General features: G+C 57.9%; 1 protein-coding gene across 1 annotated transcript; it reads left to right on the plus strand.

Annotated features, from left to right (window-relative positions):
• INTS1 (integrator complex subunit 1) lies at positions 1 to 20,181 on the plus strand. The gene is made up of 47 exons (XM_049788569.1): positions 1 to 318; positions 456 to 743; positions 2,573 to 2,769; positions 2,860 to 2,997; positions 3,712 to 3,871; positions 3,974 to 4,079; positions 4,226 to 4,412; positions 4,492 to 4,637; positions 4,792 to 4,933; positions 5,182 to 5,358; positions 5,793 to 5,901; positions 6,012 to 6,132; positions 6,243 to 6,320; positions 6,490 to 6,647; positions 6,922 to 7,018; positions 8,384 to 8,475; positions 8,557 to 8,617; positions 8,882 to 9,079; positions 9,168 to 9,297; positions 9,588 to 9,767; positions 9,861 to 10,010; positions 10,938 to 11,114; positions 11,192 to 11,296; positions 11,417 to 11,584; positions 11,662 to 11,773; positions 12,181 to 12,342; positions 12,554 to 12,700; positions 13,213 to 13,311; positions 13,423 to 13,547; positions 14,007 to 14,261; positions 14,849 to 15,005; positions 15,087 to 15,227; positions 15,385 to 15,553; positions 15,637 to 15,760; positions 16,184 to 16,305; positions 16,495 to 16,582; positions 16,668 to 16,891; positions 16,972 to 17,092; positions 17,485 to 17,618; positions 17,813 to 18,002; positions 18,310 to 18,437; positions 18,536 to 18,648; positions 18,761 to 18,874; positions 19,168 to 19,238; positions 19,440 to 19,531; positions 19,605 to 19,714; positions 19,805 to 20,181. The coding sequence occupies exons 1-47, from the start codon at positions 261 to 263 to the stop codon at positions 19,918 to 19,920; spliced, it is 6,537 nt and encodes a 2,178-aa protein (XP_049644526.1). The 5' UTR covers positions 1 to 260; the 3' UTR covers positions 19,921 to 20,181.
• Positions 20,182 to 24,564: the final 4,383 nt, after the last annotated feature.

Raw genomic sequence — 24,564 nt, forward strand, 5'->3', positions numbered from 1 at the left:
GCGCGTTGGGAGGATTTCAGTGTACTCTGTAGTCCGTGTTCCACTACTCGGGCCCCCCATTCCAGTTTCCTGCACTCCCAGACCCCGGGACTCCAAAACCTGCTCCCTAGGTCTCGGCTCCGGGTCCCCAGACCATCTGGGTCCTTGCACACTCCTGTTCCCCGAGCCCCGGGTCCCATTTTCAGGGCCCCCCGGGGTCAGGGCGGAGGGGCGAGTGATGGGCACGGTGACCCTGCGTGGCCTTCTCAGCTGACACCAGGATGAACCGCGCCAAACCCACCACGGTGCGGCGGCCCAGCGCCGCGGCCAAGCCTTCGGGTGCGAGCCTAGGGGTGCTGGGGGGCCTGGGGTGGTGGTGATGGTGGTGGTGGTGAAGGGGACGCTTGGAGCACTTTAGTGGGTGCATTCGCCCTCCCCGATCGCTGAGCCTGCCTGTCTCTCCTTCCCCCCAACAGGGCACCCACCCCCCGGGGACTTCATCGCTCTGGGCTCCAAGGGGCAGGCGGGCGAGGCCAAGGGGGCTGCAGCGCTGCTGAAACCCGCGCCCACCGCCCTCTCCTCGGAACGCAAGCGCGATGCAGCTGCTTTGGCCGGAGCCTCGGCGCTCACAGGGCTCACCAAGCGCCCCAAACTCTCGTCCACGCCCCCGCTGAGCGCCCTGGGCCGGCTGGCAGAGGCGGCCGTGGCGGAGAAACGCGCCATCTCGCCCTCCATCAAGGAGCCGTCGGTGGTCCCCATCGAAGGTAAGGGGTGCCATGGAGTCCTTGCAAACACCTCTCTGTCTTTCTGTCTGTCCTGTGCGTCCTGATTTTTGTCTTATTATGGGGTTGCAGAGCAAGAGGAATACTCCAGGCTCCATCCTGAAGTTGGGCTGGACAGCCAGGGGTGCTCGGCTGTCACCACACTGTAGGAATCCTTGAGTGCACCCTATATGCTGAGCCTCTTTCCTGAGCAGGCTCTGTTTTGGGGGTCCCTGTCTCCCCAGGCAGAAAATGAGGTGTTTCCGACTAGTAGGAACTGGCTTTCAGAGCCCGGGGAGTGGAGCCGGGGAGGCAGTCAGGTCTCTGCTTAGCCAGAGCCGCCCCACACTTCTGTGAAAGGGTGTGAGGGCAAGTGAGCTGGCAGGAAGGGCTGCATTTATATTTATGTCTGTGTTTGTGGCTGCATTCATGGCTGCACTGACAACTGTGTTCATGACTGGTTGTGTTTGTGGATGTATTCCTGGTTGTGTTTGTGGCCGCATTTTGTGGCGGTGTTCGTGGCTCCATTTGCAATTGTGTTCGTGGCTGCTTCATGTCTACAAGCGTGGCCTTGTTTATGGCATCATTTGTGGCTTGTTTTTGAGTTCGTGGCTGTGTTCATTCTGCTCATTCTCTGTAGGCCTTAAGTGGGGTCCTTCAGTGGTCTCCGTGGGTGCCAAACATCCCTACCTCTTTTCTGGGACTCCCTTCCGAGTATGGGGGCTTAGAAACAGTCTAGAAGGGGCTCAAGGTTTTTTTGGTTTTTTTTTTTTTTTTTTGGTTTTTGAGTCACACCCGGCGGTGCTCAGGGGTTACTCCTGGCTGTGTGCTCAGAAATAGCTCCTGGCAGGCACGGGGGACCACATGGGACACTGGGATTCGAACCAACCACCTTTGGTCTTGGATCGGCTGCTTGCAAGGCAAACGCCGCTGTGCTATCTCTCCGGGCCCGGGGCTCAAGTTTTAGGACCACTCAGAGGGGACAGACTGGATCACAGCCTGTACAGAACAGCATTGGGTCCCACAGCAGAGGGCACAGGGTCAGGTGCTGACCTCATACTTAGCCAGTTGAGCACATCCCTGGGACCACCTAGGTTCCCCACCTCTAGGGGTCACTCCTGAGCACAGAGCCAGAATAGCCCTGGAGAACCCCTGAGTGTGGCCCAAAGACAAAAAATAAACACAAACAATCCCCCAAACAACCAAACCCAGATCACATACTCACAAGGAAAGGAACCCTGTGGGATGCTAGGGATTGGACCCAGGTTGGCTGTGTGCAAGGAAGGACCTTTTCTTTTCTTTTTTTTTGACTTTGGGCCACACCCGGTGACGCTCAGGGGTTACTCCTGGCTATGCGCTCAGAAATCGCCCCTGGCTTAGGGGGACCATATGGGACACGGGGGGATCGAACCGTGGTCCATCCTACACTAGGGCTTGCAAGGCAGACACCTTACCTCTAGCGCCACCTTCCCGGCCCCTGAAGAACCTTTTCTACTGTTCTATTCCTTCAGCCTCTCGAAAGAAAGCAGGTTGCCAAGATTGACCCAAACTAAGACAAGGTTTCTCTGGGTTCTCAGGGTCAGAAAAGAGACTTCAGAAGGCTTCGTGTTCTCTGGTTGGGAAAATAGGGGGTCGAGTCAGTGCCTGAGAACAGGATGATGCCCAATACCCACTGGGGGCCCCAAGTCAAGCCCAGCACCTTCTGGAAGCTCCTTTGCAGCAAGTGTTCCATTGGGTCTTCTGTCTCCTGACTCTGGGAAGCAGACATCTGCCTCGGATGTCTATTGGCTCTAGTTGGCCCCGTCTCCTGATGGCCTGTGTCTCCCGGGCAGTGCCCCCTGCTGTGCTACTGGACGAGATTGAGGCTGCTGAGCTGGAGGGCAACGATGACCGCATCGAGGGTGTGTTGTGTGGGGCCGTGAGGCAGCTGAAAGGTGCACGGGCCAAGCCAGACAGCTGCCTCTACCTTAGCCTCATGTATCTGGCCAAGATGAAGCCGAACATCTTTGCCACCGAGGGTGTCATTGAGGTGAGGTCTGCGGGGCCTCTGTCCTGGGTGGGGTGTCTCTGGGCCCAGTGGGTTCCCTGTGCTCTGAGTGGCTCATGTTCCTCTCTTCAGGCCCTGTGTAGCCTCCTGCGTCGTGATGCCTCCATCAACTTCAAGGCCAAGGGCAACAGTCTAGTGTCGGTGCTGGCCTGCAACTTGCTCATGGCCGCCTATGAAGAGGATGAGAACTGGCCCGAGATCTTTGTCAAGGTGAAGTGCAGCTGGCTGGACTGTGGTTGGGTGTTGTATTAATATAAATATAAAGTCCTAAGGCAGGGTGAGGCTTCCCTCGTCTTGGCCTGGCACCTGTAGCCCCTTCCACTGGTGGTTCTGAAGGTTGCAGGCTAACAACGGTGGAGAAATGATCCACAGGCTGTCATTTATAGTTTCAGGAGTCAACCAATTTTATTATACGGCCCTAACTGCCATATGCATTTTTCCACATAGCTTCTATTCTAAGCTTTTTTTTTTTTTTTTTTTTTTTGTGGTTTTGGGTCACACCGGCTGCGCCAGTTGTTACTCCTGGCTTTACGCTCAGAAATCTCTCCTAGCAGGCTCGGGGGACCATATGGGATGCCGGGATTAGAACCACTGTCCTTCTGCAAGCAAGGCAAACATCTTACCTCCGTGCTATCTCTCTGGCCCCTATGCCAAGCTTTTTTAAGCAGCCTCCTTCAGCTCTCCTACATCCATCCTTACTGCAGCTGCCTTTCTCTCTCCTCTTCATGGCTAGCCCTATTCTTTATTCCCATCAGCCCCTCCCCAGTGTGGATGGGGCTGTCCATTTAGGTGGTATATACAGGAAGTTGGGTAAGGGGTAACAGGTGGAGGCTAGAACCAGCAGGGCTGCCTGCTTCGACCCTGCCCTGCTTGCTACTAGCACCCAGCAACCCCCATGACCTAGCATTCCTGTGCCCTGAGCAGGTGTATATAGAGGACTCGCTGGGGGAGCGCATCTGGGTGGACAGCCCGCACTGCAGGGCCTTCGTGGACAGTATCCAGACGGCATTCAGCACCAAGATGCCCCCCAAGAGCGTGCTTCTGCAGGGGGAAGTCGGACGCAGTGGGGGCGACCTCAGTGCTGGTGAGACAGGGCACTGAGAGGGATGGGAGACTTGCTGGGTAGGGGGGACCTCTCCTTGGAGCCCTGTTAGTGCACAGCAGAGGCTCAGAGGCAACTCTGCAGGGAACAGCCCTCACCCGTCGCTCACTGAGGAGGAGGACAGCCAGACGGAGCTGCTGATTGCAGAGGAGAAGCTCAGCCCCGAGCAGGAGGGCCAGCTCATGCCCAGGTAGCTGTGCGACCTGATTATAGTAGTGACAGGATACGGCTATGGGGGATGCGGTGACAGGGGACATGCACATGGTGTTGTGGGGGGGCACTGCCTGGCGCCTGCTCCCCCTCCGTCCGGCCTCCCTTTCCCCCCCGCTGGCCTAGGTACGATGAGCTGGCAGAGAGCGTGGAGGAGTATGTCCTGGACGTGCTCCGGGACCAGCTGAACCGGCGCCAGCCCATCGACAGTGTGTCACGGAACCTGCTGCGGCTACTGGCGTCTGCCTGTGGCTACAAGGAGGTGCGACTGCTGACGGTACAGAGACTAGAGATGTGGCTGCAGAACCCCAAGGTATGTGGGCTACTCGGCGAGCACTGGGCATGCGGCTCATCAGCCACCTGAGTCTCTGACACCATCCCTGCCACCACAGCTGACCAGGCCCGCTCAGGACCTGCTAATGTCCGTCTGCATGAACTGCGACACCCACGGCCCCGAGGACACCGATGTCATCTCCCACCTTGTCAAGATCCGCCTCAAGCCCAAAGTCCTACTCAACCACTACATGCTGTGCATTAGGTGAGTTCCCACTGGTTGCATCTGGGAGGACTCTGTGCCCATGTCTGACTGTGTCTGGAAGGCTGAGGTACCTGGCCAGTTATGTCTGGTAGGCCAATTGTATCTGGCTGGCCCCAGGGCCCATCTGTGCAGCCCCCACGCTTTTCTCGTGCAGGGAACTGCTGAATGCCCACAAGGACAACCTGGGCACCACCATCAAATTTGTGATCTTCAATGAACTCTCCAATGCTCGGAACCCCAACAATATGCAGATCCTCCATACCGTGCTCCAGCACAGCTCTGAGTTAGCCCCCAAGGTATGGAGGCAGTGGTGACCCTGGCCATGCTATGCCATCAGGGGAGGTGAAGGGATGAAGGCCCTGATTCGGCCTTCCTATGGTCTGAGCCCCCTGACATGTCCCTGTGGTCTAAGCCCCACATGTGTCCCCTGTGGTCTGAGCCCCATGGTGTGTCCAAGAGTCAAGTGCCTCCTGAGTCTCTCTCCATGGGGCACATCCTCCTGTTGAGATCTGGTGCTCAGCCCTGCCCTGTTGTGTCCCCCCAGTTCCTGGCCATGGTGTTCCAGGACTTACTGACCAACAAGGATGATTACCTGCGGGCCTCACGGGCCCTGCTGCGGGAGATCATCAAGCAGACCAAGCACGAGATCAACTTCCAGGCCTTCTGCCTTGGGCTCATGCAAGAGCGCAAGGAGCCACAGTACCAGGACATGGAGTTCAAGGTGGGCCAGCACGAATGCCTTTGGCCTTCCCTGTAGGCTGCGGGGGCGGGGAGGGGGGGGCGGGCGGGGGCAGGGAAGGACCTATGTGCTGAGCTGGCCTAGCAGGACACAGGGTGCCATGAAGCACTGAATGGCCTGGGCCTTCTGGCTCCCTGGCTAAGCACGTTGCTTTTGTTTTTGTTATTTGTTTTTGGGCTTTACCTGCTGTTGCTCAGGGTCCTCTTGGCTCTATGCTAGGAATCACACGTGGTAGGCTTGGGGAACCATATGGGATGCTAGGGAACCAACACAGGTCAGTTGTATGCAAGGCAAATGCTCTTATCACTGTGCAAATGCTCCAGCCCCCAGGGCTTGCTTTAGCTTGAATCTACCTGGGTGCACCTGCTCTGTCCGCCTAGGGCTGGGTAAGCTCCAGCCTTGTGCTCTGTCTGCAGGAACGGTTTGTAGTGCATATCACCGATGTGCTAGCTGTGGCCATGATGCTGGGCATCACAGCGCAGGTGAAGGAGGCCGGCGCTGCCTGGGACAAGGGCGAGAAGAAGAGTAAGGAGGCCTGGGTGGGGAGGGAGGGGTGTTGGTAGTGGGGTGGACCCACTGTGGGGTTATCAGATGTGACATGGTGGTGATGGGCCTCCTGCCTGTCGGCACCTCAGACCTGGAGGTGCTGCGGTCCTTCCAGACACAGATTGCTGCCATCCAGCGGGACGCCGTGTGGTGGCTGCATACCGTGGTCCCGTCCATCTCCAAGTTGGCATCCAAGGACTACGTGCACTGGTACGGCTGCTGAGGGCTCAGGGCACATGTGTGTGGGCATTCAGCTTCTGGGCCAGCAAAGGTGGGCAGGAGGGCATAGGCCAGTTCCCCCAACACCTCTTCTTCTCCAGCCTCCACAAGGTACTATTCACAGAGCAGCCTGAGACCTACTACAAGTGGGACAACTGGCCGCCCGAGAGTGACCGCAAGTGAGCTCCCAGAGATCTCATCCTGCCTTGTCCCTTCGGTTCATCGCTGCCCAACCGACCCCTCAATCCCACCCAATCCTGTTCTCGGCACCTGATTCTCCTGGCAGCTTTTGGAATAAGCTGAGGGGAACTGAATCCATACCCCTCTGTGCCCTCCCTGTCGTCCCAGCTTCTTCCTGCGCCTCTGCTCTGAGGTGCCCATCCTGGAGGATACACTCATGCGTGTCCTGGTCATTGGGCTGTCCCGGGAACTGCCTCTCGGCCCGGCTGATGCTATGGAGCTGGCTGATCATCTGGTGAAGCGTGCTGCAGCTGTGCAGGCGGATGGTGGGTCCTGGCATTTCTTGGTCCCACCTGGTCCCCCCTTTTGTCCGTGACTGAGCCCTGGGAGACTGGGTGGTATTTTCTATTCTCACATTTGCTAGCCCTGAGCTGCCCTGGTGCTCTGGTGAGAAGGGAGCAGTGCTATGTAGATGGCTGGGCTTTCTTGTCCCTTCCCCCTGCCTGTTGCACACTGCCCTGCGCAGATGCCTCAGTTTCCCCAGCCTGTCTCCCCTGCCCCAGTGTCCTTGCCATGCTTCAGGCCTGTCTCCCTGCCTAGATGTGGAAGTGCTGAAGGTGGAGCGGGTGCAGCTGATCGACGCTGTGCTCAACCTGTGCACGTACCATCACCCCGAGAACATCCAACTCCCCCCAGGGTGAGTCCTCCCCTTACGACACCTCTGGGTCCACCCTGTCAGGTCTGGGGTTCAATCAGTGGATTTATCAGACAGGCTGTAGCCCCACAGGTCTGTGTGGAGGTGACGTTCCTGATCTGTGCCCCCTGCCCCCTCATTTCCCTGCTGTTCTCTGGATCCTGCATGCTGGTCCCACCTCTGCATGTCCTTTGTTTTGCTTCTCCTAGATGACATGTGGGGTGGGGTGTGTCACCTCTGTCGGATTTTGGTCCCACTGTGGCCTTCGGGCTGCAACTTTTCGTGTATCTTCTGTGCTTCTCCATTCGAGATAATTGTTTATGTGTAGCAGTTTGCATTTTTGCCTATGGGTTGTTAAGAGTCAGCTCCTAGGGTCCAAGTGATAGCATAGTGGGAGGGCATTTGCCTTGCACTTGGTAGACCCAGGTTCGATCCCCAGCATCACATCTGGTCTCCCAAGCCTGCCAGGAGTAATTTCTGAGCACAGATCCAGGAGGAACCCTGAGCACAGCTGGGTGTGGCTCCAAAACCAAACTAAAGCATGGTGGCCCTGTTCAGACCTCAGTTCTGAGATCCCCATATGCTGAGTCCTGAAGCTCCAGCAGGTAGAGGCAGGCAGTATGGGCTTTGCTGAACTTCCGGTGCTTCTGTGTTCATCCAGCATTAACCACACCCTATCTCTTCTTCGGTTTGTTTCTGTTGGGCGTGACCCACTCGTAGCCAGTCACTGAGGCTGTATTGATGTCCCTGATCCCTGAGATTATCTGGGCAACAGAGCCTCATGGTACCATCCTCAGAGTAGGCATTTCTTTTCTCTTTTTCTTGATAAGACTGGGTTGAACCCAAGACCTCACCCATGCAAGACAAGTATTCTTCTGTGGTATTCCCCACCTACCCTTACCCTTGCAACCCCAGCCTTCAGCTGGTATTTTCCATTTTTCTTTAATTTTTTTTCTTTTGGGGGGTTGGATTATACTTGGTGGTACTCAGGAACCACTTCTGGCTCTGTGTTCAGGGATCACTCCTGACAGTACTTGGGGACCATACGGGATGCCTGGTTATGGAACTGTGGTTGGTCGTGTGCTTGGCAAGCTTCCTCCCTCCTATACTTTCGCTCAGGTTCCCGGTGGTATTTTCTGTGGTTCAGTTTGTGCTGGGTGTCTCTTGAGTCCCATCTTTAGGAATGACTTTATTTCTGTACCATTGGATGCTGCATTTGTCCTACTGGGCTCTGGCGTGCAGGGTCTGCATAGGGGGTGCTGAGGGCAGGGCACGGGCCAGAGTGGGGTGCATCATCCCAGCTCCCTGTCAGCGCTCATGCTCCCTGGGGGCTCTGCGCATTCTCCTGACGCCTAGTCCTGATCACAGTTATCAGCCCCCGAACCTTGCCATCTCTACCCTCTATTGGAAGGCCTGGCCTTTGCTGCTTGTGGTCGCTGCCTTCAACCCCGACAACATTGGTATGTGCCTTTCCTTGTGGGGCTATTGGGGGGCTATGGGGTGTTGTCCTGGGGCCATTCACTCCCATGTCCTGTCCCTAGGCCTGGCTGCCTGGGAGGAGTACCCAACACTCAAGATGCTCATGGAGATGGTGATGACCAAGTAGGTCTGCTCCACCTGTCCTGTTGCTGGCTTTCTGCATGTGGGCATGAGGCTCCTGAGTCCGGGCCCTTTTCCCTGCAGGGATGAGGGGAGGCAGAACTAAGGGAGCATGAGGGACGGGGCCGGAGAGTGTCTCCAGTGTGGACATAGGTCGGACTCGGCCCGTTTCTGGACTCAATTCTGGATGGTGGCTCATGGTTACCGTGGCTTGCGGATACGACTGATGCATTTGTTCATCCATCCATCCATACATTTGGTTTGCAGTAACTACTCCTATCCACCCTGCACCTTGACGGATGAGGAAACGCGCACTGAGATGCTGAGTCGTGAGCTGCAAATCTCACAGCGGGAGAAGCAAGAAATCCTGGCTTTTGAAGGCCACCTGGCCGCCGCGTCCACCAAGCAGACCATCACTGAGAGCAGCAGCTTATTGCTGTCACAGCTCACCAGCCTGGATCCCCAGTGCGTTGGCTCAGGGGTACAAGACAAAGTGGGGCATGGGTCCCCTTTGCCGATTGCACTTCCTGACACCTTCCTTTCCGTCTCCCAGAGGGCCTCCCAGGAGGCCTCCCCCACACATCCTGGACCAGGTGAAAGGCCTGAACCAGTCCCTGCGCCTGGGCCACCTGTTGTGCCGCAGCCGGAACCCTGACTTTCTGCTCAACATCATCCAGAGGCAGGCGAGTGGCTGCGCCCAGAGTTAGCTCTTTCTACAAAGGCGATTCAGGGTCTGAGGGGCCTGAGGGGTCTGAGGCATCCGAGAGGTCTGATGGGTCTGAAAGGTCTGAGGCAACTGAGGGATCTGAGGTGTAAAAGTCATCTGTGGTGCCTCAGGGGTCTGAAGTGACTAAGGAATCTGAGGGGTCTGAAGCATGCCAGAGATCTGAGGAGGGGGTCTGAGATGACTGAGGGGGTTGAGATGTGTGAGGGGTCTGGTTTCTGAGGGGGTCTAAGCTTCAATTCCCTCCAGGCATCGTCACAGTCCATGCCCTGGCTAGCCGATCTGGTGCAGTCTAGCGAGGGCTCCCTGGATGTGCTGCCCGTGCAGTGCCTATGTGAGTTTCTGCTCCATGATGCCGCCGATGCCGCCACTTCTGGGGAGGACGAGGACGAGGGCGAAAGCAAGGAGCGCCGGGCCAAGAAGCGGCAGGTGGGCTCCCGGGATCCCCTCCTTGCCCGGCTGGACTCCCCGTCCTGCAGAGGACTCCTAGCCCCTGACACCTGCCATCTCTTTCATCTGCAGAGGCAGCAGAAGCAGCGTCAGCTCCTGAGCCGCTTGCAGGACCTGCTACTGGGCCCGAAGGCAGATGAGCAGACCACATGCGAGGTGCTCGATTACTTCCTGCGGCGCCTCGGTTCCTCCCAGGTGGCCTCCCGTGTGCTGGCCATGAAGGTGAGGGTGGTCTTTTTTTCCAATTCCCTGAGTACATGCTAGTGTGTGTGTCCACAGTGAATTTGTGTGTGTGAATGTTATATTGTGTGTGCGAGTGTGTGGACTGGGTTTGTGTGTAGTATGTGTGTTTATGTGTGCATATTTGTGGTGTGAAAGCATGTGGAGGGTGGGGGTATATTAGTGTGCCTGAGGTGCATGTGTGCGCATTTGTATATTTGGTTACAAGTGTGTGGTTGTGGGCCCGGAGAGATAGCACAGCAGCGTTTGCCTTGCAAGCAGCTGATCCAGGACCAAAGGTGGTTGGTTCGAATCCCGGTGTCCCATATGGTCCCCCGTGCCTGCCAGGAGCTATTTCTGAGCAGACAGCTAGGAGTAACCCCTGAGCACCGCCGGGTGTGGCCCAAAAACCAAAAACCAAAAGAAAAAAAAAAAAACAAGTGTGTGGTTGTGGATGTGTGAGTTGAGTGTGTGTCTGCATGTGCATACGAGAGAGTATATACACGTATGTGTGGGTGAAGTTTGAGTTTGTGTTTATGCATATGTGAGAGTTTGTGTATGAGTGCCTGTAATTGTGTCATGAGAGTACCTGAGTGTATGTGTGATGTGTGAGTACCTGTGTGAGTGTGGGTATTTATAGAGTATGAGTTTGCTTGTAGAGGAGTGTATATTAGTGTGTGTGAGATTGTACATATGTAGATAAAGGTGCATGCATGTGTGTTTACAGAGCATGATTTTGAGAGTGGGGTGGGTGTATATAAGTGTGTATATGCATATGCCTATGGGGTGTTTGTGTGTGTGTGTGCGCGCATACATGTGTGTATTTGAGTATGATAGAAACACATGTGCAGAGCCCAAGGCGCCCTGCTGGCCCTAACTGAGGCCACTGTGCCATCTCAGTGCCCACCTCAGTGCTAACCGTGTCTGCAGGGTCTGTCACTGGTGCTGTCCGAGGGCGGCCTGCGGGATGGGGAGGAGAAGGAGCCACCCGAGGAGGAGACTGGGCCAACTGACGCGCTGCAGGGCTACCAGTGGCTGCTACGAGACCTGCCTCTGCTACCCCTGTTTGCCAGTGTGAAGGCCAGCACTGCTCTGGCACTGCAGCAGGTAGGTATGGGTTGGATGTGGGGGTGGTGGACGGGGAGCACATCTTGGTCAGTACTGAGCTGGCAGGCCCCTCACAGGCCATTCACATGGAGACGGACCCTCAGACCATCAGCGCCTACCTGGTCTACTTGTCCCAGCACACGCCCACGGAAGAGCAGAGTCAGCATAGCGACCTGGCACTGGTGAGGGCGTGCATGCGTGCGTGCGTGCGTGCTTGTGTGTGTGTGTGTGTGTGTGTGCTACATGCTTGTGCATGTGCGTGCATTGTGCTTGTGGGCATTACTGAAGCCGTCTCCCTGCAGGACGTGGCCCGACTGACTGTGGAACGCTCCACCATCATGTCTCACCTGTTCTCCAAGCGGCCCTGCAGCGCCGCCTCAGATGCCGTACTCACAGCTCTGCTCTCTGTCTTCTCGCGCTACGTTCGCCGTATGCGCCAGAGCAAGGAGGGCGAGGAGGTGTATAGCTGGGTGAGCCCCGCCACCCTTGCCCTTGCCCTCAACCTCTCTCCCCCTGCAGACCTGCCAACATCCCTTCTTCCTTGCAGTCTGAGTCCCAAGACCAGGTGTTCTTGCGCTGGCCTAGCGGGGAGACGGCCACCATGCACATCCTGGTGGTGCATGCCATGGTCATCCTGCTGACGCTGGGTCCACCACGCGGTGAGTGTGGGTCAGGTGGGGATGTGGACACGGCTCTCTGTAGTGGCCAGACTGGGCTCCTTCTGGGATCCAGAAGCCTCAGAGCTGGGCCAGGTTAGCGTGGCTGAACTTGTGAAGCCAAGTGTGGCCTGGCCACTCTGTGTGGGGCAGGACCTCAGGCAGTGCTGCTTCTGGGCACCTGCTGCTCCACTGCAGGCAGGCTAAGGGGTGTGGGGGCAGGTCAGGGGCACAGTCAGACCAGCCTACCCTACTGGGCAGGTCAGGAAGTAACCCCCTTCAGACCCCCGTGACATGGGTCCCTAAGAGACCCCGTTGTCATCGTACCTCCCTGTGGTCACCATGCCTCGCCCCCATGATAACTGTGCCATGTCCCTCTTGGTCACTGTGCCCTCCCATGGTCTCTGAAGCAGACGACAGCGAGTTCCAGACTCTGCTGGATATCTGGTTCCCAGAGAAGAAGCCGCTGCCCACAGCTTTCCTTGTGGATACATCTGAGGAGGCGCTACTGCTGCCTGACTGGCTGAAGCTTCGCATGATTCGCTCTGAGGTGCCCCGGCTGGTGGATGCTGGTAAGGGGGCGTGGCATGATGGCGGGTCACTGACAACTGGGCATATGGCTGGGCCTGTGTGCAGAGAGTGGGCGGGATCGAGGGGAGAGTGAGGCTGGGCCCTGCACGGTCAGGTTTGTGTACACATCATAAGGGCTCAGATCTTGCTAGGGAGGGAAGTCTGGAGTGGTCACCCCTCATGCCATCTCATGCCCACCCCTTTCCCCCATAGCCCTGCAGGACCTGGAGCCACAGCAGCTGCTGCTGTTCGTACAGTCCTTTGGCATCCCTGTGTCTAGCATGAGCAAACTTCTGCAGCACCTGGACCAGGCGGTGGCCCACGACCCCCAGACCCTGGAGCAGAACATCATGGACAAGAGTGAGTACAGGGGCCGGGAAGGTGGCGCTAGAGGTAAGGTGTCTGCCTTACAAGCGCTAGCCAAGGAACGGACCGCGGTTCGATCCCCCGGCGTCCCATATGGTCCCCCCAAGCCAGGGGCGATTTCTGAGCACATAGCCAGGAGTAACCTCTGAGTGTCAAACGGGTGTGGCCCCAAAACCAAAAAAAAAAAAAAGAGTGAGTACAGGGGGAAGAGGGTGTTTGGCCTTGCATGTGGCCAATGTAGATTCGATCCTCAGCATCCCATATGGTACCCCAAGCCCACCAGGATTGATTTCTGAATGCAGAGCCAGGAGTAACCTCTGAGCACCACTGGGTATGGCCCCAAAGCGAAAAAAACAAGCAGGCAAAAAACAATGAGTGGTCGTTGGGTTCCACCTGCTTCATAGGGACTCATTCCCCACCTACAGACTCCCCTCCCCTACAGGCCTGGGTTTTAGAGGGACCAGGAGTGGGGTTCAGGGCCCCATCTGTTGGTCTCTGTCTTACAGACTACATGGCGCACCTGGTGGAGGTGCAACATGAGAGAGGAGCGACTGGGGGCCAGACCTTCCACTCCCTGCTCACAGCTGCCCTACCACCGAGGAGAGGTAATGCTCCAGGGTGGAATGGAGGCAGGGAGCCTTGATGTACTCTAGGCAAGAGCCCCGGGACCTCCACCATTGGGGGTCTCTGTTTGACCTGCTCTTGTCCACCCACAGACAGCACAGAGGTGCCCAAAGCCAAGGCCAGCCCCGAGCGGCTAGCAGGCCCAGGGGGTCTCCGGGCTGGGGCGCAGGTGCGGACACTGGACCCCGACGAAGACCTGGCCAGCTTGTTGCTGCAGGTACCTCTTCAGGCCCCTGCTCCCCTAAACAGCCCCCTCCTTATGCCCCTGCACCTTCTTTCCTCCCCTGCTCTCTTCCTCCAGTCTCCTGTGTCTGGAAAGGGCACTGAGGGTCAGGTGAGCTGGACATACAGCAGGACCCCTCATAGTGGGACCCTCCACTTCAGAACCCTTCACAGTAGGACCTCCTATAGAAGGCCCTCCAGTGTCCCCCAAGAGTGCTGGACTAGTGCACAGTGTAGACAGGCTCATGGCTCCCACCCCTCCCCTGTCCCACAGTCCTGCACATGGGCACTGTCCACTCCCTTGTGGCCTCTGAGAGCCCGTGTGGGTGTCCTACAATCCTGTTGGTCACTGGTAAACAGTAGCACAGAGCCTTGGCCACTCTGTCACTGGTCACTGCCCCCCTCACTGTCCCGCGCCCTCCCCCACTGCGCCTGACTCTGTCCTTTTGCGCAGGTCTTCCCCATCAACCCAGGCCCACGGTGGCAGAGTTCCAGTGCCCGCCCCGCAGCCATGATGCTACAGCAGGCCCTGGGGCAGGAATTGGCGCAGGCCCGGCGGGGGAGCCCTGTGGTGCCCGGCACTGGCCCACGCCTGCTGCAAGCCCTTTCCACACTGCTGGGCTCCTCACATGGCGGGGCCCTGGTGCTCGCCATGCACCGCGCTCACTTTTTGGCCTGTCCGCTGCTTCGTCTGCTCAGCCAGTATCAGGTGGGTGTGAGCCAGAGCCCTGTGGACAGAGAGCCCCGTCTTGCCCTACGAGGCTCTTGATGGTGGTGAATGGGCCCCTGGCCATGCACCTGACCCTCATTCTCTTGTCTGTGTGCATGTCTGTGTGTCCACGTGTACCTTTGTGTTGCAGTTCAAGTTGAACATTGCACAGTCCCCAATGAGAAAGGGGAATACAATGCCTCTTATCCGGGGAGAATAGGAGAAACTGGTCCAGTTGTAATTCCCCACAATAAGTAATCCACACAGATATGGAGGTTTTAGCAGGCAAGAAAACTCACACTGCAAGCTGTTCACCCACAAGTCAGTCACTCCATCACGTGGAACCATAAGCCTAGATGGCAGTTCACCACTCAGCTATCCTGCCTCTCCTTTATTGAGCTCCAAGCAAAATCCCTTCCCCCAGGGGGAGAGGAAAAAGCCAGAAGAAAGGCAATGGGAATACAGATACAAATGGGAGCTATTTCAAAAGCCTCTATTTACCTCACACCGTTGTACCTGCATCCATGTACCTATGTGTGTCTGTGCCCATGTACCATGGTTTTCAAGCCCTGTCATATCCCCCACAGCGCTGCCTGCCCCAGGACACGGGCTTCTCCGCTCTGTTCCTCCAAGTGCTAACACAGATGCTACCTTGGCTGGAGGGTCCTGCCGAGGGTGGCCCCCTGCATGCCCAGCTCAAGCTCTTCCTGTCTCAATGCTCGGCTAGACGCAGGATCAGTGATGGTAAGGCCAGCCCTCTGTCCTGGACAGGCATGCAAGTGTGGGCGGGTTGGCAGCCGTGCAACTTACTCATACTCTCTACAGTGCACAGTGGCTTCCTGCAGCTGGCGGAGGCCCTGGCATTCGGTGGAGGCCTGGAGGGGGTGAGCCCCACCGTGCGTTCTGTTATCACCTCCCTCAAGTCTGGTGGCACATGTGATGTGGAGCCGGAGCTCGTCAGCAAAGGTGCCTGAAGGCCCACCCTGCCCACACCCCCAAGGTCCCTCTGCCTGGTGCCCTTGTGTCATGCCCTCTGCTGGGATGCTTACTGTCCTGCTTACTCTATATAGATGTCCTGGGCTGTGGGGGGCTGTGAGGGTGTGACGGGCCCTGTCCCCTGCAGTTCTCCGAGGCCTGGTGGAAGTGAGGTCCCCCTACCTGGAGGAGCTGCTGGCTGCCCTATTCTCTGCGACCATAGGCCCAGCCTGCAGGCCCATCGCAGTGGTGAGCTCCTTGCTCCTGCAGGACGGGGAGCCAACAGGTGCAGGGGAGCAGGAGGGTGACGACAGCAGGTGAGGACCGGGTAAAGGCTGGGTGAGGGCCAGGCAGCAGGTGGACCGTGTTGAGCCCACATCCTCCCCTTCATCCCTTCCAGATTGGAGCCTGTGCGTCTGGGCCCCTGCTCTGGGTTGCTCGTGGACTGGCTGGAGATGCTGGACCCTGAGGTGGTGGGCAGCTGCCCTGACCTGCAGCAGCGGCTCCTCTTCTCCCGGTCCAAGGTGGGTTCAAAGCTGGAACAGTCCCTTCCTGTCCTCCCTATCCTCATCTGCCTCTGATCCATAGGGCCCTCTATCTGGTCCACTGTGAGGAAGCAGAGCTGGAAGGATGGAGTTGTGAAGTGGTGACCTAGCTGTGTCTGGACAGTTCTGGGAGGGCTGTGGCCAGTCCTGGAAGGGCCATGACCTGCCCGGCTTCCAAGTTGCCTTTGAGCTGGACATCTCGCTCCAGCACCTCCCTGACCTGCAGCAGTGGCTGCCTTTAGGGGTCCTAGGAGCAGGAGACACTCCATCTCTGCCCCTCCTCCGAGAGGCATCCTGGGCTCTGCCAATGGCTTCTCTGCCCTTGGGCTAGAGTATGCCATGTTCTTGGACCTGTTGTTGCATGTGAGCACATGGCCCAAGCTTCCCTCCCTTCCTCTGCAGGGCATAGGGCACCCAGCACCATCATTCCGCCCCTACCTCCTCGCTCTTCTCACGCACCAGTCCAGTTGGGCCACCCTGCACCAGTGCATCCGCGTGCTTCTGGGCCGGAGCCGGGAGCAGAGGTGAGCTCAGCCCTGTGCCCTCTGCACTCTGGCCAGGTGTCCCCCCCTTCTGCCCTCCACACCATGGTTAGGTGCCTGTCCGTCCTCTGATGGGCCAGGCTGGCTAAGGGCTCTGAGCAAAGGCTGCCAGGAAGTGGGTTTCCTGTGGGCTGAGTATCAGGAATCCATCTGGCCTCCCTCCCACACCAGGTTTGACCCTTCGGCCTCTCTGGACTTCCTCTGGGCCTGCATCCATGTTCCTCGCATCTGGCAAGGCAGGGACCAGCGCACACCTCAGGCAGGTGTGGGACAGGTGGGGGTGAGGGGCAAGAGCCCGGCTGGCCCTGGAGACTGACTGACTGACTGATGGGTGTCTGTTGTAGAAGCGGCGGGAGGAACTGGTACTGCAGGTGCGTGGCTCAGAGCTGCTGGGTCTGGTGGATCTGCTGCTGGCCGAGGCCGAGGCCCGGGGCCAGGATGCAGTGGCTGCCTGCAGCCTCCTTCAGGCCCGGCTGCCGCTACTGCTGAGCTGCTGCCGCGGGGATGGTGAGGGCGTTCGGAAGGTGGCGGCACATCTGACCAACTGCATCCAGCAGCAGGGAGGCAGGTGAGTGCCCAGCCCTGTGGGGTGCCCTGGCCTAGCCCCACAGCCCATCTCCCACTGCCCACTACCTCGTTCTCTTGCAGCGTGCTTGGAGGCCACTGTCGGGACCTACTGGTACAGCTGTACCTGCAGCGGCCCGAGCTCCGCCTGCCCCTGCCTGATGTCCTGCTGTGCGGCCAGGCCACGGCCAGCAGCGTGTGCGCGGTGAGTCTCTTGCATCCAGGGCCTGCCCTTCATAGGAGCCCCGGGGGGGGGGGGGCAGGCAGGGAAGCAGGTATGAGAAGAGTTGGGGGGGGTCTGTTCTTATCAAGGCTGCCTGTCCCTCACACCCCTGTCTCTGAGCACCCCAGACCAACTGTGTGTCCAGAGTCTTCTGTACACAGACCCAGGGGTCTTTTCAGGTGAGCCCCTTCCTGGGCTGGCTAGGCACTGTTTCATTCTGGGCCAGCTCCGGTGGATAGTGGGTTTTCACAGCTGTGACCCAGACTGCATGGTCCATGTTCCTGGGCATGATCAGTGGGAAATCCCCGTAACTGCTGGGGGCATGTCGGAGACCGTCCGTGCCCTAAAATACCCACTTCACCCCCCCCCCCCAGCTGGACAGTCTGATCCATCGCTTTATCATCCTCCTCACCGACACCAGTGACTCACGGGCATCAGAAAACCGGGTGGCTGACGCCAACATGGCCTGCCGGAAACTGGCTGTGGCCCATCCCATCTTACTGTTGAGGTACTGGTGGGGCGACAGCGTGGGGGATGCTTTGGAGACTATGTGGGCCTCACAGAGCCATCCCCAGCCAGTGGTGTGTGCAGCCCAGCCTGAACAGCCTTGTTAGGGAGTACCCAGGCCCGGGAGTGTGGTTGGGAACCCCTGGGCGGGATTTCTGGCCCTGCGGCCACCCACTGGATGCTGCTCCTTGCCAGGCATCTGCCCATGATGGCGGCACTCCTGCACGGCCGCACACACCTAAACTTCCAAGAGTTCCGGCAGCACCACCTCGGCTGCTTCCTGCATGTGCTGGGATTGCTGGAGCTGCTGCAGCCGCAGATCTTCCAGAGCGAGCACCAGGGGGCGCTGTGGGACTGCCTGCGCTCCTTTCTCGGCCTGCTGCTGGTGTGTGGGTCTGGGGGCCTGCAGGGTAGGGGTGCGGCCTGGTGGTGTGCGGGCGTCCCCTGGGCTGCCTCTTGTCTGAGTGCCTGCTGTGTCTGCAGCCAGCTCAGTCCCTTTTTGATGGGGACGCACTCTTGGGCACCCCCTTGGAGGTCCGTGTTAATCATGAATCACCTGTGTCACATGGGGGCAGTGGCCCCTGCTGGTCAAAATAAGACTGGGCCAGGACAGGGCAGTGGGGACATGGTGGTGGAATGAGGAGGATGTAGGAGGACACGCCTAGCTCAAGCAGCTGCTCCGGCACCTACAGAACTACCGGAAGTCGTCACGGGCGCTGGCCCCGTTCATCAGTAGGTTCGTCCAGTTCACACACTCCTACATGGCCTGCAATGCTCCAGCTGCTGTGTCCTTCCTGCAGAAACACCTAGATGCGCTCCAGTGAGTACTGGTGGCCGGGTGGGCATAGACAGCATGGGGGGGGGGCACAGTGCTGGGCTCCTGGCTGAGTGCCCCTCACACCTGCACTGTTTCCTCAGCGACCTGTCCTTTGATGGCAATGACCTGGCCATGCTGAAGTCCCTCCTCGCAGGGCTCAGTCTCCCCAGCAAGGGCAGCCAGGCTGGCCAAGGCCTGGACGACGAGGGCGAGGGTGAGCAGGGCCAGCTGGGGTTGGGGAGGAAAGGCCAAGGGGCTGTGGACAGGCTCTGTCTGCTCAGCCAAGCCTCGGACTCTGCCCATAGCACTGGCTTCTCCTTTTGCAGACGAGTGTGCTGCTGGCTCCCTGCCCCTGGCCAGTGTCTCGCTCTTCACCCCACTCAGCGCCACTGAGATGACGCCATATATGAAGCGGCTATCCCGGGGCCAAACTGTCGAGGGTGAGTGGAGCCACTCAGCTCCCTGCGTGTAGACCCCTTGGCCACAGCGGGAGTGGGAGTAGGGTTGAGGAACAGAGGAGGACCATGTGGGATGGTGGCCTTTGGCCTGACTAGTGCTCCAGTGCCATGTCCCCTGGGGCTGAGAGGAGCCTCCCATCCATGTCCCTGCAGGTGCTGGGCTGAGAGCTTGGTCCTACCTGTCATGCCCCATATGTTATATCATGCCTTCATACCCCATCATTACCTGTCCCTTCATGTCCCTTCATGCCCCATCCTACCCTGCTCTCACACAGATGTGTTGGAGGTTCTGGGTGACGTTGATGAGATGTCTCGTCGCAGACCTGAGGTCCTGGGCTTTTTCTCGGTGAGAAATAGGCTGGATGTCCCTCTCTGGGGCCCCTGCTGCCAAGCTGGCCTGAGGGAACCTGGCTAGAGACTGAGCCGGCTGGCTGCAGGAACAGCAAGGCGGGAAGGAGCCCAGGGCTAACTGTGAGGGGAGAGGGAATATGGGATTGACCATCCAAGGTGAAGTCCAGGACTGACCATTGTGCCCTTCTTCCTGCAGACCTGTCTGCAGAGGCTGATGAGCTCGGCCGAGGAGTCTTGCCGCCACATGGCCTTCAGCCTGGCTCTTCGCTCCATCCAGAGCGACCCCAGGTGAGCAGCGACCCTGCTGAGCTGGGCTTCAGGGCCAAAGAGAGGCACCCACCATAGCTCGGGTCTTTTTCAGCATCGCCGCCGACTTCTTGCCCACATTCATGTACTGCCTGGGAAGCCGAGACTTTGAGGTGGCCCAGACGGCCCTGCGCAACCTGCCTGAGTATGTCCTCCTGTGCCCAGGTCAGTCCTGCCTTTCCGCCTGCCTGCCTGCCAACCCCATGGTCTGGCCCCACGCAGGGGCCCTGGGGTCACCAGCCTGTCTCCCTACAGAGCACGCGGCAGTGCTGCTGCACCGGGCCTTCCTGGTGGGCATGTACGGCCAGGTGGACACCAGCTCCCACATCTCTGAAGCCCTGCGGGTCCTGCACATGGAGACCGTGATGTGAACCTGCCACCCCCAGCCCCCCAGAGGAGTGGAGAGATGCCCCCGGCCCTTAGCTGGACTGGTGTGGAGGATCCCGGAGGGCTCTGATCTTTTGTTGGTTTGTGTTTTAGGGCCACACCCGGCTGTGCTTAGAAATAACTCCTGGCTCTGAGTCACTCTTGGTGATGATCGGAGACCCTGTGGGGTGCCAGGATCGACTCCAGTCAGCCACGTGTGGGACAAGAAGGGTCTGGTCTTTTTCAATGAAATTCTGCTCAGAGCAGCTGCCCGTGTGATTTGTGGGGCGGTGCCATTGTCTGCTAAGTTCCTACAAGCATGTGGACTGGGGGTTCCATCAGGCATCATTGCACACAACTGCCCAGGGCCGCCCCTTTGCAACAGCTCACCTAGCTCTCCACAGGGTGTCTACGGGGTATTCAGCGTCCCAGGAAATTCTCCTACAGTCTTTCTTCAAACTGTTTCCTCACCTCAGATCGGGATGAAGCTGGCAGATGCTTCCATCTCACTCTCCTTGACAGCCACCACAGGCAGGGATCACCCTTTGTCTCCCGCATGGTCCCTAAGTCCTGACCTCCCAGTGCTGACCAGCCAGGCTTGACTCTCAGCGCCCTTCCAGAAGGAGCCACCAGGGGGCGCAGTCAACAAGCACACAGGGCCCTGGCAGAACACAATGGGGTGGCGGGGCGGGTTTGGGAAGATCCTGGGTGGGTGGGTCCCCTGCTCTGCCTCTAGCAGCTCCTCACCTGTTTGCTCCTGCCCCAGTGTGGGGCCAGGACAACTGCCCAGAGCTGCCAGGATCCGCCCAGCAGGCTCAGGTGACAGCCTGGGAACCGTGTGACCCAGAGCCGGCTGGTACAGCTCTTGGTGTGCAAATGATTCCGAGACCAGGCAGGCAGGCAGGAAGTGAGAATGGGTCTGCTAAGGCCCTTGCCCTGTCCCAGGAGGCTGATGCGTGCTCTTCTGTCGGTATGGAATACCCCAAAGCCACGCCTGTCATGTGGGGGACACTAGCTGGCTGGACCCAGAGCCGAGTGGGCCCGTTTGTAGTGGCCAGAGTGAAGCCAGGTGAGGTCCCTGGGGCCCTAGCCTCATCCACTCCCAGCAGTTCAGGGACCTGGCCTGATTCTAGACTGGCAGCACCTGTCTCCAGGACAAACCCAGCAGCCTAACTTCTGGGTGCCTTCCACAGGGGTTCCCAACCCCAGCCCTAATGTGAGTGAACGAGTCCCCTTCTTCAACCAACCCTCCCTGACTGCCTCCTCCGGGCCCCATCGCCCTGGGCCTCCCCACCTGGATTCAGCCCCCACCTCGAGGCATCTATCTATGGCCTTTGTGGACCAGCTCAGCTCCTGTCCCGGACCTCTAAGCAACCTCCAGCAGGGCCCAGGACATTGGGGCTTGGCACAGAGAGGCTCAGAGGACACACAGCATCAGGGTTCTTGGGCTCTGCTCCTTGGCCATTCCAAGGGCTTCCTGAGGCAGTATGCAGGGGGGTGCAGGGGGATGAATAATACATTTATGACACTTCGCTGTGGCCACGGAGATGATCTATAAATGTGCGGTAAATGTTTTATAATGTTTTTGTAACCCGTTATAAATGATGGATGGCAGGCTCGGGTGCCGGATCAAATATTTATGATGCGTGGCGTGCGAGGCCGGCCCGCCACAGTTCAGGAAAAGCCATTAATAATAAAGTGGGCGGGACGCATCTCGGATAATGAAATGTAAAATTTGGCCGAGGCGATGGCCCTGGCCCCACGTGCTCCAGCCGGGGCCTGGGCCAGGCTCCCCCAGGCCGGCAGGGCTGCTGTGTGAATTATTTGTGAGGCATCAGGACAAACATAGATTATCTGCAGTCCACAGCCCCCGGCAGTTCTGACACTATTTGTTCATGGGGGCTCTGAGATGGGACACGCTTCCAGCCACCCTTCTGCTGGGGTGGGTGCCTACCTTTCCCCCCCCCCCCCAGGGAGTAGGGCTGGGTAAGGAGGGGACCAGCAAGTTCTGAACTGAGAATCTTCGGGAAGATTCCAGAGGAGCCCCACCATCTGGATCCCTCCACATTTGGGTTACCACCTGAAGGGAGTGCAGGAACTGTCACACATATCCCTCTAGAAAGAGGGCTGGGCAGGGGACGTTGGGACCTTTGGGTACGTTGGCCCAGGGCTCCACTAGCAGTTCAGGGGCTCCCCTACCCAGAACCATCCCTGCTGTTCTGAGACTGGAGTAGCTTCATGTCTGGTGCTATCAGGTAGGTCCTGGACATTTGGGTCACCCCTGCTGGCCTCAGCTATGGAGAGTAAGGAGAGGGAGGTGGGGGGGGGGGCGTGAGGATTTGAGTCAGGAGACTGGGCCACAGAGATAGACCCGACACTGAGCATTGCTCATGCAGGGCTTATCTCCCAAGCTGTACTGAGCCATGGGTAGCGCCATCTCCAGTCTGAGGGTGCCAGGCACCCTGGGTGGGGCCAGCAGTCTCATTTGTGGAAGACACGGGCAAGGGTTACAGGGTCTGCACGTGTGGAGCAGCCCCAGGCATGGGTCCAGAATGCAGGTCTGTGAGGGTCTCTGATCGATCAGTGTTTCCCACACTGTTCCTATTAGGTTCCTATTAGGTGATAGATGCTTCCAGCCAGCCCAAGCACAATAAAAGTGATTTCTGATATTTTGTGTAATTTGGAGGGGGGGGGGCACACCCGACGGTGTTCAGAGATTATTCCTGGCTCTGTGCTCAGAAGTCGCTCCTGGGGGCCTGGAGAGATAGCACAGCGGCGTTTGCCTTGCAAGCAGCCGATCCAGGACCAAAGGTGGTTGGTTCGAATCCCGGTGTCCCATATGGTCCCCCGTGCCTGCCAGGAGCTATTTCTTTTTTTTTTTTTTGTGGTTTTTGGGTCACACCCGGCAGTGCTCAGGGGTTACTCCTGGCTCCATGCTCAGAAATTGCTCCTGGCAGGCACGGGGGACCATATGGGACGCTGGGATTCGAACCGATGACCTCTTGCATGAAAGGCAAACGCCTTACCTCCATGCTATCTCTCCAGCCCCTTTTTTTTTTTTTTTTTTTTTTTGCCAGGAGCTATTTCTGAGCAGACAGCCAGGAGTAACCCCTGAGCACCGCCGGATGTGACCAAAAAAAAAAAGCGCTCCTGGCAGGCATGGGGGACCATATGGGACATCGGGAATTGAACCCAGGTCTGTCCTGAATCAGCTGCATATAAGGCAAACTCCCTACCGCTATGCTAGCACTTTAGTTACATAATTTATATATATATAATCTTTCCTTGGTGCTGCAGGGACATTCAGGGCCACCTCTGATGAGTTAATACTGGCTTTGAGGGCCTGGCAGGTACCCCAGGGTTAGGGCAAACGGTTCTAGAGTGACCCAGGGCTGGTAGTGCTGGCATGTGCTCTGTTCCTGAGCTGCATTCTGCTTCTCTCCCCCTTTTCTTCTTTTTTGTTTTTGTTTTTGTTTTTGGGTCACACCCGGCAGTGCTCAGGGTTTACTCCTGGCTCCATGCTCAGAAATCGCTCCTGGCAGGCTCGGGGGACTAAATGGGATGCCGGGATTTGAACCACCGTCCTTCTGTGTCTAAGGCAAACGCCTTACCGCTGTGCTATCACTCCGGCCCTGTTCTCTCCCCTTTCTAAGTCAAAGGTAATTTTGTTTGTCTGTCTTTGTGGGTTTTTTTTTTTTTGTGTGTGTGTGTGTTTTGTTTTGGGGCCACACCCAGCAGTGCTCAGGGCCTACTTCCTGGTTCTGTGCTCAGAAATCATTCCTGGCAAGCTTGGGGGGTGTCCCTATGGATGGCAAGGATCAAACCCAGGTCAGCTGCATGCAAGGCAAGCGCCCTCCCTGCTTTACTATCACTCAGGCCCTTTTGTTTGTTTTTTGAGGGCACACCTGGCAATGCTCAGGGCCTCTAGCAGGCTTGGGGGACCATATAGGAAGCCAGGGATCGAACCTGGGTCAGCTTCATGCAAGGCAAGTGCCCTCCCCACTGTGCTATCACTCAGGCCCCATAAGTCAAATTTTGTAAAGTGAACATTTCACGTAGGCAGCCATGTGCCAAGTACCAACTCATTTCCTCTTGGATCAGCCTGGCCCGGCATTGCTGAGAGCACTAGCTCTCGAATCGGGCACTGGAGCAAATGCCCAATGCCTGTGCCTGCTCAGTCCCTTTCTCTGTCTTGGCTTGGTCTGTTGTCAAGGAGTAGCAATGTTGGTGGAGGTGGGTGCATGGCTCCCTTGTGAACTGACAGGGGGGCCTTGTAGGTGGAGGGGGTGCACTGGCTCATGTCCTCCCCAGGGCCCTGTGTTCACTGCCACAGACTGGCTGCTTCCCACAACCGCACCTGGATGCCTCAGGCTGCAGAGCAAACAGAACAGGTGACTGGTGGGGGTGGACGCCAGGCCTGTGAAGGAAGAACCGAATGGAGCAGTGACCTCCCACCTGTTCTTATGCCTTACACGTGCCTCACACATGCCACTCTGGACCCTTCCCTGGCCATCTGGACTCTAGCCTGGAGGGTGTGGATTGTACCTGGTGCCAAGCACCCTTGGAGAGGAGAAGCAGAGTGAAGACAAAGAGGATCAGAGCCACTCCCCAGCAGGGAGGGCCCTGTCCTTGCACATGGCTGAATCAGG

This window comes from Suncus etruscus, chromosome 15 (genome assembly GCF_024139225.1).
Source record: "Suncus etruscus isolate mSunEtr1 chromosome 15, mSunEtr1.pri.cur, whole genome shotgun sequence".
Lineage (NCBI taxonomy): Eukaryota > Metazoa > Chordata > Mammalia > Eulipotyphla > Soricidae > Suncus > Suncus etruscus.

Bases quoted from the DNA above. Each gene is read 5' to 3' on its own strand.
- INTS1 (XM_049788569.1), top strand. From the start codon at position 261: ATGAACCGCGCCAAACCCACCACGGTGCGGCGGCCCAGCGCCGCGGCC. The intron at 3,872-3,973 runs GTGAGACAGGGC...GCAACTCTGCAG, and splicing joins TGGGGGCGACCTCAGTGCTG to GGAACAGCCCTCACCCGTCG. The intron at 16,306-16,494 runs GTGAGCTCAGCC...CTCCCACACCAG, and splicing joins GGCCGGAGCCGGGAGCAGAG to GTTTGACCCTTCGGCCTCTC.